This window comes from Giraffa tippelskirchi, chromosome 9, assembly GCF_054371585.1.
Source record: "Giraffa tippelskirchi isolate mGirTip1 chromosome 9, T2T-mGirTip1v1.2.pri, whole genome shotgun sequence".
Taxonomy (NCBI): Eukaryota; Metazoa; Chordata; class Mammalia; order Artiodactyla; family Giraffidae; genus Giraffa; species Giraffa tippelskirchi.
In genome coordinates, this window is record NC_137283.1 from 13,663,490 (window position 1) to 13,682,610 (window position 19,121).

General features: G+C 41.3%; 1 protein-coding gene across 40 annotated transcripts in view; it reads right to left on the reverse strand.

Moving 5' to 3' along the window:
- ULK4 (unc-51 like kinase 4) overlaps positions 1 to 19,121 on the reverse strand; it is a 477,098-nt gene that overhangs the window by 320,012 nt on the left and 137,965 nt on the right. For all 40 annotated transcript variants that reach the window (XR_014064646.1, XM_081527570.1, XM_081527572.1 and 37 more), the window contains 7 exons: positions 18,956 to 19,089; positions 17,339 to 17,460; positions 17,163 to 17,219; positions 10,981 to 11,032; positions 10,785 to 10,879; positions 3,033 to 3,084; positions 2,791 to 2,935 (listed from right to left, as the gene is read on the reverse strand). Coding sequence is in view for 39 of the 40 variants with exons in the window: in XM_081527570.1 (XP_081383696.1) it covers positions 2,791 to 2,935; positions 3,033 to 3,084; positions 10,785 to 10,879; positions 10,981 to 11,032; positions 17,163 to 17,219; positions 17,339 to 17,460; positions 18,956 to 19,089 (657 nt within the window). In the remaining variant the exon portion in view is untranslated. The remainder of the gene's footprint in view (positions 1 to 2,790; positions 2,936 to 3,032; positions 3,085 to 10,784; positions 10,880 to 10,980; positions 11,033 to 17,162; positions 17,220 to 17,338; positions 17,461 to 18,955; positions 19,090 to 19,121) is intronic.

Genomic DNA, 19,121 nt, shown 5'->3' on the forward strand with positions numbered 1-19,121 from the left:
TAAAGTTTGTACAGATTACTTATTGAGCCCTTACTATATATGACAAGTAGGCACAATTATTATTAACTATTTAATGGCCACTCCTATGAAATATGTACTATTATTGTACCATTGGAGAAGGAAATGGCAACCCACTCCAGTATTCTCGCCTGGAGAATTCCATGGACAGAGGAGCCTGGTGGGCTACAGTCCATGGGGTCACAAAGAGTAGGACACAACTGAGTGACTAACACCTCCTGTACCATCACAATCTTCATTTTAGAGTTTAATATGAGAGAGTATAATAATGCTCCTAATAATAAGGGTAGTGGAGCTCCGTATCTGTCTAGAGCATATTATGCCCCACATGCTGCACTAAGTGCTCTAAGAGAAGCATCCCATGTAATCCTCATTTTTGAATCTTCTGAATTAGAGACTATTATCCTCATCTTATAAATGAGGAAACTGAGGCTTAGAGAATGAAATGCAGAGCCAAGACCTGCGCTTCACATGAGAATCAGTCCACAAGCTTTGAAAACATTCTACACTACATCCCAGTAAATCCCATACCATTATCCAAAGTACGTTTCAAATTGCTGAACAAAGACCTGAGCTCATCTACGTTACATTTGTTCTTGAATTGCCAGGTGATTTACATTTGTGCTTTCCTCTTTAATTCCTCACCTCTGGAAAAGGTACAGATGCACATTAAAGGAAATACTATTATTCATTACAGCTCAGATGAATAAAACAGGAGCACTAAGTTATAGAATCAATACTTTCTACACTAAAAACTGTTCCAAAAATGGGCAGACTTTAGAAACGAAATTAGATAAACGTGCATAGGTGTTAACAAACTAACATTAAGCCAAGAAATTTTATTGGGGGAAATACTTGGGGGACATCTCAGGCCCTGGAAAATGCTTCAGTACAATTTCAGTACAAGTTGTCAGGTAACAGATATCCCAAGGATATCTTTTAAAACCCTTGGGACTGCCCTGGTGGTTCAGTGGTTTAGAATCCGCCTGCCATTGCAATGGACACAGGTTCAACCCCTAATCTGGGAATACACCACAAGCCTCGGGGCAACAAAGCCTATGTGCCACAGCTACTGACCCCAACGTGCTCTGGAGCCTGCGAGCAGCAACTACAGAGAGCCCATGCACAGCAGCAAAGACCCAAAGCCACCAAAAGCAAATACATACGTAACATTTTTTTAAAAACATATATTTTGCACAAAACTACACTTGAGCATTTTGTTGTAAGATACATATATGGTTATATGTAAGTAGTCAGGAAATGTAAGATGGCAGTGAAAGTATTGATCAGTTCCATGTGACAGATCTGAATCTCTGGACTTCCCTGGCAGTCCAGTGGTTAAGACTCCACGCTTCCAACACTGGGGGTCATGGATTTGATCCCGGGTCAGGGAACTAAGATCCCACGTGCCACACAGTGTATGGCAAGCAATCCATCATTTTTTTAAAAAAAAGATTTGAATCTTATATTCATCCACATTAAGTACAAACCATATATGCATATATGCATACATAACAAATGCAACCAAAAATATATTCATTGATAGTTTATCACTGAAAAAGCACCAATGACAAAGTTTAGTTCCTTTTCATATAGATTATCATTTTCTTACATGGGAGTATCAAAAGTATTCTCATTGTATGTTACCAGGGGTCTCCCCAAACTTAACTGCAGAAGCATGGTGAGCAGAAAGAACCAAGGGGCTGGCCTTATACATCAAGCCATCAGGGGTCAAGCTCGCATGAGTCAAGACACGCTCTCTCAGCTGGGAGTAGGGTTGTCACACACTGGCTACACATTTCGTAAAATATACCTTCCTGAGTCAACAAGCAGTGTTTGAACACTTCAGAATATAATTAGATCTCGTTTCTATATCGTGAAAAAAAAATGTTTTGTTAATGAGAAAGATCTTGAGAAGTTTAACAAATATCAAGGAGCAGTTGGTGCAGCTGCCATCCTTGGAAACGTGCTGGCCTGACTCAGACCGCAGCCCAGGCCCTGAGGAAGCAGGATCAGGCATGTACATTAATGCCAGACACACCTTCTAACATTTGCTTATTATGGGGGGAAAAAAATTATTCAATACTATATATGGCATGCACTTATTTAACTTCAATTTCTTTTGTTTGATAAAATTTACAGAGTTGCTTGATTTATAACACGCCATTTTAGAGCTTAGCATATTTGCACTGGGTACTCTCAGCAGTCATTCCATTATGTGTCTGCTACGTAAGCAATGGAGTAAAAGTAAAAAATACACCCCTTCTGTTAATTAATACTCATTAACTGTTCTGGTATTATTCCCCACCTCAGCTCTCCCATATATATTATTTTTAATTAAACAATTTCCACTCCAAGAGTTTGGGGAGGAGTGAAGGAAGATGTCTTTCCTTCCCTATTATTATTGAGTAGGTGCAGGAAAAGTCCCAGCTTCAAGTTCAGAAGTCTCATCATGCTGACCTTGAATAATAAACCTTTTCCTTCTGGCCACAAACACCTTTGAATCTGCAAAAGTTCAGCCACGTGCCTTATAAAAAAAACAGATGAAGCTCTGAATGGATGTTTCTGAAGATGGACTGAGATTCTCCCGGGTCCCATGCAGCATTGTAGTTACTGCCTCTCTTTCTAGACCTCCTACGGTGAATGCAAGAGCACACACACGAAAACGTAAGGACCCTCCCTGAGACCCCGAGCCCATCACTGGACCTGGTTTGACAGCAGCATCCTGGGCACCCCACCCTTCTCTGCCTGAGTGCGGTATGTGGGACTTACTGGGGAAGTAAGACATCTCTAATTAGAGCCAGAAGATTGTTGTCAGAGTCGACATTCACCACCTCCTTGCTGTCGTCAGGCTCCTGGTTCACAAGCAGAGAAGCGGTTTCTGAGAGAAGCCGCAAGCTGAAGAGTCTCCACTCCACTGGAAAGAGAGAGAGATGCAAGGAACGTGACCACGTGGAGTCGGAATGAAAACAGAACGTGTACCTGCTGGTGCTTGTTGATATGGTCACACTTACCATTCTGGCTTTGAACCAATGACACCAAGGGGGGCAGGATATAATCAACCACCTGAAAGACAAGACGTAAAAGACTCCATTCAAATCCCAACAAACAAAAAACTAATGTTGTCTGTGTGCCTGATGCGCAGTGGGGTCAAACAACACTCAAAGGTCGGAGTTTGGAGCAGAGAAAGGTTGAGTGCAGGGCCCTGCAAGGGGATGGGTGGCTCATGCTCTAAAAACCCCAAACTCCCTGAAAGCTTTCAGCTAAAGCCTTTCATAGGAAAGGTGAGCGAGGGGCGTGGTTAGTTGTTGCACACTTCTAGGTGTTGTATCCTTTGTTCTTGTAGCTAGTCACAATGTTCCCACAAACCTTCACCAAACAAATGTTATTCTCTGTTCTGATAAGAAAAGACAAGGTCACCAGGCTCAACTTTCACCCTCCAAGGCCCAGGCCTGGCTAAGAGGAAGTGGCCCCATGCAGGCCAGTCCCCAGCCCGGTCCTCCCACCAGTGCCCTCCCGGGCTGAGGAGGCAGATCTCAGCTGGCAGCATCCTCAGGGCCAGGGCTCCAGACTCCGCCCAGCTGTCGTCACTGAGGGAGCCAGGCACCCAGCACCTAGTGGCCCTCAGGCTAACAGGGGCACAGTTCTGTGGACCAACAGCCAGGATGACCACCGCCACCTTTAGGTCATGGAGTGGGGATAGAGGAGAGGTCTGCATCTCCTCAAGGCCTAGGCCTGGCCAGTGGGGGGCCTGGCAAGAGCTCTGGAGCCTGCAGGGCACAGCGCCCTGCCTGGCCCCGGGCCCCAACCTCACCACTAGCCCGAGGGCATGGAGGTCCTGGGAAAGAAGACCACGACCCACCTCTCATTGTACTTTCTGCCACGAGGACCACTGCCCCACTGACCATAGGCCAAGTGGGCCTCTAGCCACAGTCCGCGCCCACCCCCCAGGGTCACATGCTCAGATGCTAAGTGTCAGTCACACCCGGCCCACCCGTTACAATATCAACCACTACCCACACCGTTTGTCACTGACAAATCACTAGTCAGAGGGGTGAAAAACATCAACAGCTAAATTTACCCAGCTTCTAAACTCTGCATGACATTTAATAAACAACCAAGCTCATTTCAACCTGAACAAGTCAGGTCAAAATGACACTGTGATCATCAAGACAGTAGTTTATCAAAACCTTCAGAGTTGATGAAAGGAATGTTAGTATGTAATACAAAACCTGCCTGGCATGCATTGACATTGAACTGTCAAATTAATATACATTTAAGATGGTGATCATTAATCAAGTTTAAACAATCATCAAAATGCTGGGGAAAAAGGAGATACATAATCCTCATGCTTTCACAAATCCATCAAAGTGCTATGACAAGTTAATCTTGGTGGTTTTGAGAGGCAGATTCAAAAGATCTAAATCCATTACACATACCACCTCTATGATTTTCTTGTTATATCAGACAGAGCACTATCAAATATGGTTTGAAATCGACTCCAAAATAACAATTTACCCCCAGGATGAAAACGGATGATGAAGAAAGGACAAATCACTCCCATTCTCAAAACAACTGTCTCACCTGGTGAACTATTTTGGTGACAATAAATAAAATTCCTATTGTTTATACCTGCATTGATTTCTGATCCTATGATATGCATGTGTTCTCACCACAGACAAAAGGCAGATGAAGTGGCCCACAGCCCAACATCACCCTCCTGTTGTCCAAACCGATGAAAGAATGTCCTGCACAGGTCAGGATCTCCACACATGGGTAGTGGCCCATCAGTATTACCCTGTTCTAGCTCAACCTCCAAAATAAATTTACACATGACAGTATATCTAGACAGTTGTACAAGAACCGTAAGGACTAGGAATTTTTTTTTTTGCCCTCTTCCACTGAGTGATGTCACATCACTTGAAGCATAGACCTCAAATTTCACAAAGGAATTTTGAAAACTCTAAACTCCCAGTAATGTCAAAAGCAAAAACCAGGCAAAGAAGAGAACTACATCTCACCATCAACCCCTATCAACATGCTCAACACCCATCTTGAAGGTTTAAGAGAGCATATTAAGAGAGGAGTGGGACTAAAATAAAATTATCTACACGTCCAACTCGGTAAGTTTGACAATTAAGCATGGTCCAAAAAGCAAGACTATCAGAAAATGAATAGCCAAAAATCAATACTCTTCCCAATGTCCCTACAACAATCAATCAAATAACATAATCTTAAAAAGACACCATTTACAACAGTGATAAAAATACTAAGGTGTCTATGATATCATGACTTTTACAAAATATAAATACACACACATATATAAAATATTTACAAATATGATAACCATTGATAACTTCTAAAAAAAAAGCTGGAAAGCTATCATAATCAGGCTCACAAGCAGAAAACGGCTAAACAAACTGAAAATCAACAACTCTTCTCAGATAAATCAGAGAATTAAAGTCACAGAGAAAACCAAGTGTCCCCTAGAACTGAAGAGAAAGGCAAAGACAGAAAATCCTAGCTTAACAGGAGCGGAAACTGCCACTGGAGCCGGTAACTGGTACAAAACCTTCAACAGCAACTGACCAAGAGTCGGAGTCTGAGATGATGAAACCTCCTGGAAGCCCAGCCTTACTTCAGCCACCCACCTCCCGAAAGCTTGACCCCCCAGAGCTCCACCAGATTCTCAGACTAAAGATCAGAGAAAAGTCCATGCTTCTGGCAGAGGAGAGGAAAAACTAACCATTCTGAAATATGTTTAGGGCATTCTTTTCTCCTTAACCAAGGCTGGACTCAAGAGACATTATTCTACCAAAAGCTGAACCTACTCGGGTTCTACCAAAACCTGAGCTGGGGGGGAAATATCCAATTCCAACACCCTGTAAGCCTTCCCCATCTCACCAACTGGGGCGTGGGGGTGGGGGTGCTGAGAAGGATGTGTGAGGGTCCCAGCCCAGGTGCACAGGCTCGGAAAAGGCATGTGATCTAAACCTAGGGGCTATGGATCTCTACCCGCTCCACCACACCTCACCACAGCATCATCAGGGCTCCTGTGTAATAACCCAGGGTTACAACTGAGACAGCTGCAAAGCACAGGCTTTATTCCAGAAGGCGCTGTTAGGAAAACCCGAAGACGACAGGATAGACAAAACAGGGACATTACGTGTAATTTTAGCCTCTGAAACCTACAGTTAGAACAAACAGTAAACACAGCTTGGCTCCTAGCCAAAGAAACATAAAACTTCATACTAACAGCTAGCTCATTGATCTCAGGTCATTTTACCTGATATATCAGGCTGGAATGAAATACTTGTAGTGTTGAGAAGGAAAAAAAGAACACCAACCTAGAAGTGTGAGTGAAATTATCCCTAGAGAATAAAAGGAAAAATAAAGAATTTCTCACACAAACAATAACTGAAGAAATGTTTTGCCAGTAGCCTTGCCTTGTAAGAAATGTTAAGTTTCTTAGAAAAAAGGAAAATGACATGGATCAGACACCCAGATCTATATGTTAGGAAAAAAAAAATCAATGAAGGTAAAATATAGTCATTGATGAGAAGCCTCAAAGAAGTCAACTCTGTGCAAATTAATCTATCACTTCAGTTCAGCGGCTCAGTCGTGTCCAACTCTTTGCGACCCCGTGGACAGCAGCACACCAGGCCTCCCTGTCCATCACGAACTCCTGGAGCTTACTCAGACTCATGTCCATCAAGTCAGTGATGCCCTCCAACCATTTAATCCTCTGTCATTCCCTTCTCCTCCCACCTTCAATCTTTTCCAGCATCGGGGTCTCTTCCAAGGAGTCAGTTCTTCACATCAGGTAACCAAAGTACTAGAGTTTCAGCTTCAGCATCAGTCCTTCCAATGAATATTCAGGACTGATTTCCTTTAGGACTGACTACCTGGATCTCCTTGCATTCCAAGGGACTCTCAAGAGTTCACCACCAACAGAATTCAAAAGCATCAATTCTTTGGCGATCAGCTTTCTTTATAGTCCAACTCTCACATCCATACATGACTACCGGAAAAACCATAGCTCTAACTAGATGGGCCTTTGTTGGCCAAGTAATGTCTCTGCTTTTTAATATGCTGTCTACGTTGGTCATAGCTTTGCTTCTAAGGAACAATTGTCTTTTAATTTCATGGCTGCAGTCACCATCTGCAGTGATTTTGGAGGCCAAAAAAATAAAGTCTCTCACTCTTTCCATTGTTTGTCCACTATTTGCCATGAAGTGATGGGACCGGATACCATGGTCTTTATTTTCTGAATGTTGAGTTTCAAGCCAGCTTTTTCACTCTCCTCTTTCACTTTCATCAAGAGGCTCTTTAGTTCTTATTCACTTTCTGCCATAAGGGTGATGTCATCTGCATATTTGAGGTTACTAATATTTCTCCCAGCAATCTCGATTCTGGCTTGTGCTTCATCCAGCCGAGCATTTCACATGATGTACTCTGCATATAAGCTAAACAAGCAGGGTGACAATATACAGCCCTGATGTACTCCTTTCCCAATTTGGAACCAGTCTGTTGTTCCATGTCCAGTTCTAACTGTTGCTTCTTGACCTGCATACAGATTTCTCAGGAGGCAGGTCAGGTGGTCTGGTATTCCCATCTCTGGAAGAATTTTCTACAGTTTGTTGTGATCTACACAGTCAAAGGCTTTGGTGTAGTCAATAAAGCAGAAGTAGATGTTTTTCTGGAACTCTCTTGGTTTTACCATGATCCAACAGATCCAATGGCAATTTGATTTCTGGTTCCTCTGTCTTTTCTAAATACAGCTTGAACATCTGGAAGTTCATGGTTCATGTACTGTTGAAGCCTGGCTTGGAGAATTTTGAGCATTACTTTACTAGCATGTGAGATGAGTGCAATTGTGTGGTAGTTTGAACATTCTTTGGCATTTCCATTCTTTGGGATTAGAATGAAAACTGACCTTTTCCAGTCCTGTGGCCACTGCTGAGTTTTCCAAATTTGCAGCATATTGAGTGCAGCACTTTCACAGCATCATCTTTTAGGATTTGAAATAGCTCAACTGGAATTCCATCACCTTCACGAGCTTTGTTCATAGTAATGCTTCTTAAGGTCCACTTGACTTCTCATTCCAGGATGTCTGGCTCTAGGTGAGTGATCACACCATCGTGGTTATCTGGGCCATGAATATCTTTTCTGTATAGTTGTTCTGTGTATTCTTGCCACCTCTTCTTAATATCTCCTGCTTCTGTTAGATCCATCCCATTTCTGTCCTTTATTGTGCCTTTGTGTGAAATGTTCCCTTGGTATCTCTAAATTTCTTGAAGAGATCTCTAGTCTTGCCCATTCTATTGTTTTCCTCTATTTCTTTGCATTGATCACTGAGGGAGATTTTCCTCTCTTTTTGCTATTCTTTGGAACTCTGCATTTATATGGGTATATTTTTCCTTTTCTCCTTTGCCTTTAGCATCTCTTCTTTTCTCAGCTAAGGCCTCCTCAGACAACAATTTTGCCTTTTTGCATTTATTTTTCTTGGAGATGGTCTTGATCCCTGCCTCTTGTACAATGTCACAAACCTCCGTCCATAGTTCTTCAGGCACTCTATCAGATCTAATCCCTTGAATTTATGTGTCACTTCCACTGTATAATTGTAAGGGATTTAATTTAGATCATACCTGAATGGTCTAGTTGTTTTCCCTACTTTCTTCAATTTAAGCCTGAATTTTGGAATAAGGAGTTCATGATCTGAGCCACAGTCAGCTCCCGGTCTTGTTTTTGCTGACAGTATACAGCTTGTCTAACTCAATGAAACTATGAGCCATGCCGAGTGGGGCTACCCAAGACAGACGGGTCATGGTGGAGAGTTCTGACAAAATGTGATCCACTGGAGAAGGGAACGGCAAACCACTTCAGTATTCGTGCCTTTAGAACCCCATGAACAGTACGAAAAGGCAAAAAGATAGGACACTGAAAAATGAACTTCCCAGGTCAGTAGGTGCCCAATATGCTACTGGAGATCAGTGGAGAAATAACTCCAGAAAGAATGAAGAGACGGAGCCAAAGCAAAAACAACACACAGCTGTGGATGTGACTGGTGATGGAAGTAAAGTCGAATGCTATAAAGAACAATATTGCAAAGGAACCTGGAATGTTAGGTCCATGAATCAGGGCAAACTGGAAGTGGTCAAACAGGAGATGGCAAGAGTGAACATCGACATTTTAGGAATCAGTGAACTAAAATGGACTGGAATGGGCGAATTTAACTCAGATGACCATTATATCTACTACTGTGGGCAAGAACCCCCTTAGAAGGAATGGAGTAGCCACCATAGTCAACAAGAGTCCAAAATGCAGTACTTGGATCCAATCTCAAAAACGACAGAATGATCTCTGTTCATTTCCAAGGCAAACCATTCAATATCATGGTAATCCAAGTCAATGCCCCAACCAGTAACGCTGAAGAAGGTGGAGTTGAACGATTCTACGAAGACCTACAAGACCTTCTAGAACTAACACCCAAAAAAGATGTCCTTTTCATCACAGGTGACTGGAATGCAAAAGTAGGAAGTCAAGAGATACCTGGAGTAATAGGCAAATTTGGCATTGGAGTACAGAATGAAGCAGGACAAAGGGTAACAGAGTTTGGCCAAGAGAACACACTGGTCATGGCCAAACCCTCTTCCAACAACACAAGAGAAGACTCTACATATGGACATCACCAAATGGTCAATACTGAAATCAGACTGTTTATATTCTTTGCAGCTGAAGATGGAGAAGCTCTATATAGTCAGCAAAAACAAGACCAGGAGCTTACTGTGGCTCAGGTCATGTACTCCTTATTGCAAACTTAATCTATAATTCCAATATAAAACACACAAATATTCCAACGAGGTTGTGTGAATTTCTCACACTGATCCTATGAAGTATTTGGAAAGAATAGGGTCAAGAGTAACGGAAAAATGTCAAAAAGCAAGAAGCAGACATGGTTTCCAGGTTTACTATGAGGGAAAGAAATAAGATGGTACAAGCAAAGGGCTAGACAAAGAGGTTCATGAAACAAAACACGTAGCCTAGAAACAGACACATGTGGCAGATGTGTAATGGCAGATGGACTACTACCAATAGTGGAAAAACATACCCAGAAAACATCTGGCAATGTGTAGAGACTTTTTTGATTGCTGCAACTGGAAAGAGCCTCCAAATCTACTATGTAGAGGCTAGCGATGCTGCTAAACATCTCTCAATGCCCAGGACAGCCTCCACAACAAGGAACTGCCCATCTCCAAACATCCGGAGTGCCAAGGTTGAAAGTGAGAGCATTAGTCGCTCGCATGTTTGTGATCCCAATGGACGGTAGCCCACCAGGCTCCTTTGTCCATGGAGTTCTCCAGGCAAGAATACTGGAGTGGGTAGCCATTCACTTCTCCAGGGGATCTTCCCAATCCAGGGATCAAACCCAGGTCTCCTGCATTACAGGCAGACTCTTTACCATCTGAGCCACTGTGGAAGCCCAGTGCCAAGGCTGAGAAACTCTAGGCCAGGAATACCAAGGGGCACACTCTGAGTAAGGTGTGGACCAGAAGGAAAAGAAAATAATAAGCAAAGAAAAACCCCAAAACAAGCCAACAAGGTAGGGAGAGATTTCTTAGGTTCATCCTGTCCGGGGGGCAGCTTTTTTCAAGTTATTTCATGTGAGGAACATGTATGACCAAGTATATGTAAACTAATCTCTTTATAGACAGAGTTACCAAGTAAGCCAAAAAATATCTTTTTCGAAAGCAGCCAGAACTGACCGTAGAGCAATAGTCTTTCAATAAAATAGGATACTGTATCACTGCTTCAAAAGCCGATAGCGTGATCTTGATAAATTCTTCTGATGCCATCAGTCCTAGAAATACAGTTAATTATTACAAATGTTTATTTACATGTCCAAAATCATAGTATCAAAATCTTCAAGCAAAGATACAAAATGTCCCATGATCTACTCACCTACAGCTCCATCTATGTTAGTTTCTCCTGAGTCTATTGATTTAATATGACTCTGAAAAAAATACAAAAATGTTAATAAATGGAGATTTTAAAATAACTGTGATGTAAAAACTATGCAGAGGGAAAAAAAACCTGAACATATAATCCTATGTGTGTTCACCAACATTTACTTCGGGTGGTAGGAATCAAGTGATTTTTATATTCTTTTTACATTTTTCTACAGTTTCTAAATTTCATGTGATAAGTAGGCACTCATTTCTTTATCCAGAAGGGGAAAGATAACATTCTTAGAAAGTCTCTGATTAAGTTAACACACAAAAGTCATTAGAAATTTTTTTTTCAACATCAAATCCCTATTTATTCAGCAAAAGTCACATCCCTATTTTGAAATCAGGTGAAATTATTTCAGCCAAATTATATACATAATAAATAAGAAAAAGAGGCATTTTAACAACAATTTGGCTGAAATAATTTCACAATTTGATGTTGAAAAATTCAAAGAAAGGTATCTTTTGATTTCAATAAACTTAAATGTCTACAGCTTAAGACAGAAGAGACAAAACAGTGTTTATACTATAATTTTTCTGTATAATTTTTAAAGAATATGTAGGTAACACATGAACATAGATGTGGACAAAAAATTTTGAGGCAGAAATCACAGGAACCATTCACAGAGGCTCCCTGTAAGGAAGAATACTGGACCAGGAAGTATAGTTTCACTACTCATTTTCTGCCTTTCTGCACTGCTAGAATTTTCTAACTATGAATATGTATTAATTTTTTTTTCCTTTTTTTAACAGCAACAAGGGTTTTCTAGATGGTGAAACTATAGGGTTCTTTTATTTTCTCCCTTATACTTCCCCTGTTTAATTTTTAAAAAATCTCTACTGAATGTTTCATTGATTTGTCAATTTAAATCTCTCTAGGTCAATTTCTTTCTCTTCATTCTCGGTGTAATAGGAATTAATCAGGTGAGAGTGAGGCCAGAGCAGGAGACACTGGAGATTCAAGGAGAGGAGGGAATGTATGAACAATCATCCAGGTGAGCGTGAAGGTATATAAATTAGGAAAAGGAACCTGATGTCCCAGTCTGCAGAGAGGACTCGCTTGAAGTGAGCAGTCATGAATTTAAAGTGAGACCAGCTATTTTCCTCATGTTTTTCTTGAGCCATACTTAGTCACTCAAAGTAGGGGTGAGGGAGGTAGAGAATTAAAGTGAACCAGTACTTGGGTTTGCAGAGGAGGACAATGGAGGGAGGGACAGGAAAGAGATCGTGGGTATATGGCAAGGTAGGGACAGGGGCTGAACCAGGGACTCGAAGCTCAGGAAAAGAGAATCGTCAAGTCACTGGGCCAGGGAGGGCAGGATGGTGAGTGCAAAGTGGTGAGGCCAATTTAAGTCCCAGAGGAATTAAAGGACTGTTGGGGATGAGGAGCAGGGGTAGTGAGCTGAAAATTAGGTGTGGTAGCCAGAGAGTATGATGTGGAAAATAAGGCTGTGGGTGGAGGCAGCTGAGGGAGGGAAAGACACACCCATGGGAAGAGAGGTGGTCGAGGAGATGAGAGGATGAGGTGCTAGAAGGAACCTCCACACAGATACCTGATTCTCTAACGACGACAGTGAATCCAGTGCTGAAAGACCATCGGAGTGAGGGGGAATGACCCAGAAAAATCTGTAGATGACCACACTACCCCAGGCGTCTTCCGATGGTGTGAGCTTCAAAGCTGAGTACAGCAGGGGACCAGCAAGGGTGGGTACCTACTCCACAACTAGGCTCATTAGGTGGAGAACTCTGGGGCAAAACTACGGCCCCATCCAGGCGGAAAAGGAAAGAAAGCTGTGACTCCAGGGTAGACCGTGCCCCTCATTACCGTGCAGTACTTCTGAGAAGCTAAGCAAGGTGGGTATATAACTGCAGGGTGGGTTAAATTTTTTTTAAATAAACAATTTTTAAGAAGAGGAAAAATCTTTCTAACAAGAACACTCATGTGGCAATGAATAAATACATAATATCATTTTTTTTTAATATAAGGGAATTCTTTGGCAGTCCTGTGGTTAAGATTTGGTGCTTTCATTGCCAGAACCCAAGATCCCACAAGCTGTGTGACACAGCCAAAAAATAATAAAAAATATAAGAGTACCCTCTCTCTGCGTTATCTTCTACAGCTGAAGTCAAAATCTATCAACAGACCAACACTCACTTAAAATAAAAATCTGGAGAGGGTCTTTTCTGACTATCTCAAAGCCCATGATGAATATTATAATCACATTCTGGTGTGAAAACCAGAATCATTTCATCATTTCTTTCATTTGAAAATTTTCTCTTTGTAAAAAACTATAGCCACCACATAACCACTGAACCTTCATAAACTAATGAGGCCAGAACTTAAGAATAAACACAACTAAGTCCTCTTCCTCAGCTCATTAGTCAAGAGCATTTTCAGAAGGACACAAGAAACACAGTGAACATCACGAGTTTTCAAACAGATTTCCTTAATAGCATTGCTTCCTGTTTCCCAGCCCAATTCAATGAAGGTAGGAAAGAACTAAGCTCAAGTTCACCTTGGAACTTTCCCACAGCACCTTCCCAGATGCTTTACTGCATTAAGTATCCCTGGGTACCTTTTTTTATCCCCCTCTTACTGGAGAGGGAGGCAAGTACAATGACACATTGCTTCTGCCAATAAGAAGTAAAAACAGCAATCATCAGCTGTGTGGCCCTTTGAAAGCTTAATAATGGTTTAAAAAGTGTCCTACTAAATTGCTTCCAAACACGTGCCTCTTTAAATTATAAAGAGACCAAAACTTCCTTTTGCTTGGGGGAAAAAAAAAAGCTAAAGCCTATACTCAGGCCTCCATATATAAAAAGTATCCTGAATTTTTCTATCAAAATAAATTTTTAAAAAATGATACCTATAGGTCAAAAGGCAAACCATGCCTGGTACCAGTATGGAAACAGAAACCAATGGGAAGCAAAATTCCAACAGCCCCTCCAGCCTGTGCCTTCAGGGCCCTTCTAATGAATGAAGATCACACCAAGTGTGGCTGCTGTCTCCACCACGTGAGGCAGGCCAGCAGTGCCTGGAGAGCTCCTTTAGCAGAAGCCCAAGAAGTTCTTAGATACAGCTACTAATGGCAGACCAAAAGCCTGAATACCTCAAATTAATGTGCATTTTTAAAATATAAAGGGCTTCCCTGATAGCTCAGTAGGTAAGAATCCGCCTGCAACGCAGAAGACCCCAGTTTGATTCCCAGGTCAGGAAGATCCGCTAGAGAAGGGATAGGCTACCCACTCCAGTATTCCTGGGCTTCCCTAGTGGCTCAGCTGGTAAAGAATCCACCCGCAATGTGGGAGACCTGGGTTTGATCCCTGGGTTGGGAAGATCCCCTGGAGAAGGGAAAGGCTACTCACTCCAGTATTCTGGCCTGAGGAATTCCACGGACTGTATAGTCCAGGGGGCTGCAAAGAGTCAAACACGACTGAGCGACTTTCACTTTTCTTTTTTAGAATATAATAGGACAACAGGCCTGTTGTCCTATTCTATTTGCCTTTATTTTCCATTTTTCTGTACACATATCAGTCAACTGAACATTTTTTCTACGAATAAAACTGGAGAGTAAACGGAAGTTCACCCTTGTAATTATTTCTGATAGTAGGTACTTTAATTTATAAAGGAACGTTATCTAAAAAGAGCTTCCCAGGTGGCGCTAGTGGTAAAGAACCTACCTGCCAATGCAGGAGACGCAAGAGATGTGGGTTTGATCCCTGGGTTGGGAAGATTCCCTGAAGAAGGAAATAGCAACCCACTTCAGTATTCTGGCCTGGAGAATCCCACTGACAAAGAAGCCTGCTGGGCTCCAGTCCACGGGGTCTCAAAGAGTCAAATATGACTGAGCAACTGAGCACCAGCACCAGGAAAACAAGGCTTTCAAAACACAGTGCCAAAGGTATACCTAGGAATAGTGGGGTCCCCTTATGCCCCCAGGATGGGAGAAGCACTGTGCGCTGGCCTACATGGCATTAATAGCTGTGCAGCCTTCCCACACCCCACCTTCTGCGCGCCTCCCCCAAAAAAAAACCCACACAAATAAACAAACCAACCCTGTTAACTCCAGGGAAGCTTTGCGTGGACAAAATTTAAAGTAATTGTTCTCAAGCAGAAAACTCAAGGATTTCAATGTGCAGATCCTGCACCGTGACCTTCCAAGGGGCTTCTACTCCTTCCAAGGGAGGAGAAGACTATGCCTCTGGCACTGGAAGGACACTGTAACTAACAACAGTATTTGTGGCATCTTCTGGACAGACTGTGGATCAACTCACAGAAGCAACAGCCAACTCTCAACAGCTCACAGAAACAGGCACCAGAACTGGGTGGATAACCACAGCCAGGTCCGTGACTTCAGCCAACGCTTCCTCTCCCTGGACCAGTGTTTCATTGGTGCGGCCAACGCTAAGTCAAGAAAGATGGACGCACAGCTAAGGCCAAATAACAGATGCAGTAAGAAAAATAACAAAAGAAGAACTCTGGAACTGGCCACAACTCAAACTAGGAAAGTGGCCCCAACAGAGCCAAGAGAGCTTTTCCACTGTGTGTATAAACTCCTATTACTTGAGCAACATTATCAAGGGAAAGACTGCCAAAGAATTTTCAGTATCACAGTTACCTTTGAACCAAGAAAGTTATCTTCCATTCCCTGAAAGTCCCAATGTGAAGCAAACCCATACAGAGCCCTACTGAACACCCCCACCCCTCAAAGCGTGCACTCCCTCCTGGAAGAAGGGGAGGAGGCCCTTCCTCGGGCAGAGCAGATGGGTTACAGGAAGTAGAGGGGGTCTCCCTGAAAGACACAGGTGAAAGTCCACAAAGACTTTTATATTGGAGTTCCTTGAAAATCTTGATAGTTCCTTGAGAATCTAAACTGCACTCAGTTAATGTAAGCATAGCAAAGTACTACACGTGAGGAAAAAATAAAGAGAATGAACACAGGACAATTCTACCTAGCCCAAACAAACAAACACTGGGCCAAAATATTCCAAGGAGGGCTGCAAGGGCAAAATTACTATTATCAGGCATCAACATGTCAATACAATGGAGGTATAAACATAGAACTATAGTGCTGCTAAAAATGATTCCCATATTGTCCTTAAAAAGATTAGAAAGATATTAAAGGAGGTGGCAGACAAAATTCTTACAATTTGCAAATTCATGAATGTGCTACAAAAATTACATGCTTTGTAGAATTCAAGATTCAAGGATGATAATGATCTGAAGTTGAGTACAAAAGAACCTATATTATTGCATTGACTAAACACACTGCTTACAAAAGTCAGTGACCTCTCTACTCAACAGTCATACTTCAAAACATCATACGTAACCATATGATGAACCTTCTAAAAAAACTATATTCTCGCTTGTGGATGGTAATCATTTTTTTAATTCCAAACCAGCAATAAAATTGAGATATTTACTTCATTTTAATTAGATACCTATCTGATGTGGCATTTTTAAAATCTCAGCTCAGCGTTTATTATCATCAAAGGAAGACAGAATAGGCTGCGTGACTAATGTTTTCGTTTTCCCTTTGTACAGCTCGATGTTTTATCAACAGTATATACTATAACTGTTCCAGGCCAGGGGAAAAGATAACATAATTCACGAGCCACAACCTTAACAAAAAGACTCTTTTTTTTGTGAGCAAAAATCGAAGTGAAAGATAATACAGTGATTTGTTTTTCACTGCTACTTATCTCATTAAAATTAAAGATAAGGTTAAATTGAGCTCCACTTAGAGAAATGTCATCACAGAAAGAGACACTATACATAGCTGGACGATGTTAGCCAAAGTAAATTATGTTTCCAGAATTCCATTTTTACCAATTTCATTATTTTAATTTTTTTCATGATGTTTAATACCAAACACTATAAAAATCTTTTCTATGGACTTATTTATCCTACCTGGGCCTGTCTCTAAACAAAATGCATTATCAAGAGAGAATGTATTTTTCCCCAAATGTCAAATTTTATTACAGTCAACAGATAAAAATACAAAAAGGTCACTTCCCTAGAGACAAATAAATACCACTAAGATTTTAAAATTACTTCATTCTGACACCAAATCCCACAAACAGTAGGGACAGCCACATTTTTATTAGGAACATGAAAAATTCAGCGTTACTCACAAGAATAGTTCCGTAACTGAAAAGGAACTCTTCTGTTACAACTTGAGGTCGAAATACCTGTGTGATGAGAGTTTCCATATATTAAATCCTGAAAGCCATGAATAAGGAAGAAATGATAATGTTTTGTCTGAGTTGACGTTTCTCAGCTCCACTTTTTTCCCCCAAAAAGACGATACCTGAGACATTACCAGGTGAAGCACTATAGGCATGAGGGGGAGACACATCTTCAGCTGTTTCGCTTGAACTGTGGATGGGTGTTTACGACCAGAAACGTTAGCCAGGGCGTTAAGAATGTCACCTGCAAAGCACATCCCAGAGCACATGTGAGGTTAGAGACCACAAATGCTTAGGGACCACTAGCTGTGGGCCAAATACTAATGGGACTGCTACGGGAAATAATCTCCAAATAAAAGATGTGGGTAGACGCTGCACTGTTTTATTCCCAACTCTCGACATTACAACAGAAAGCTGTGGCCTCTGGGGACAAGATGGATATAAGATTGATCTCTCATCTAGAAATTTAAAACAGAATATAAAAGTGATTTTTCTTTTTTTGTACTTTCCAAATATCAACCACGAGTATCCATTACTTTCGTAAACAGGAAAAAGTTATTTTAAGAATTATAAGCTAACAGGTCATAGATTACATTTCTCTGTTAATAGAATGCAGGATGGTAGTAATAAGAGATCAATTCCCAAAACTTCCCATTGGATAGCTGCTGCTGCTAAGTCGCTTCAGTCGTGTCCGACTCTGCGCGACCCCACAGACGGCAGCCCACCAGGCTCCGCCGTCCCTTGGGTAGGAAGTCCAAGAATAAATAAACCTTGCCTTGTTAGATATATGAATCTCATCATCATCTTCTAAGACAAGATGAGTCATATAAAAAGAAAGTCAGCTACCAATTGACCAGATTGTAGCCTTTGGTCTGGAGATTTTAAAAGGGTTACAATTCAAATAAATTTTGAAAAGCTCTATTTTCAGTCATGAACAGGCAAAACTCTCCCACATTATTAATAAGGAGCAAAAAGTTACTGTCAATCAGCCATGAAGACATTTTCATTACTTTGATTTAATATTCTGAATTTCTGAATCTAAATATCTTTTACCATAACTGGCTGGATCAAAGTTAACATTTTAAACATTTCTGGTTTATAGCCACATCTGCTGGGAAAGCATAGAATGCGATTTTAAACTAAATGTACACATTCCTTAGATGATTTTCGCATCTGTAAATAACACTGGAATAATAGATTTTGTTAGCTGTAGTAAACATCCTTTGCAGATCATTATTACTTTCATCTTAAATTTTTCAAACCAACGAAATTTTCAAACTTTAATATCAAAATTCTTTAATATTAAATTTTGATGCCCATGTACTTTTAAATTATTGTAAGAAAAAATAAATTTGCAGTTACAACCTGAAGGAAAAATGTTTTTCTTCCAAATTATGCAAACAGAAATCTTGAGAAAAGTTCCTAAAATGATAGCCTAAGTCCAATTTTCACCAATTAAAATGTTTTCCTTTTCTTTTCCAGGACTGCAAGATGACACCTCAGTGTAACCTAATTTAGCCCTTTAGCCTACTCATTGCCTCAATCATGTCACTGATACAAAATATTTATGATAACAGAAAAGGCACGTTGAAATTTTGACACTACACATTCAAGAAGTGTCATTGCACCCGCCTGTAAAAAACAGACCATCAAGAACAAAAAGAGAAGAGATGCCTAAAAGCCAAGTCACAGAAAGGTGAGCAGGAAGGGGCCTAAGAACGGACGAGACTTCAATTTACCCAGGATACGTGGCAGCTGCTGCACGACGTGACAGATGAGCAGGTCAAGGCATCGGGACAGGTATTCATTGCCGCTTTGCTGCTCCTTGCCTGGAGTGGTCTTTCTGCTGTCTCTCTCGATGTACATCACCAGTCTACACAGAGAGAAGTGCCAAAGATTACCTCT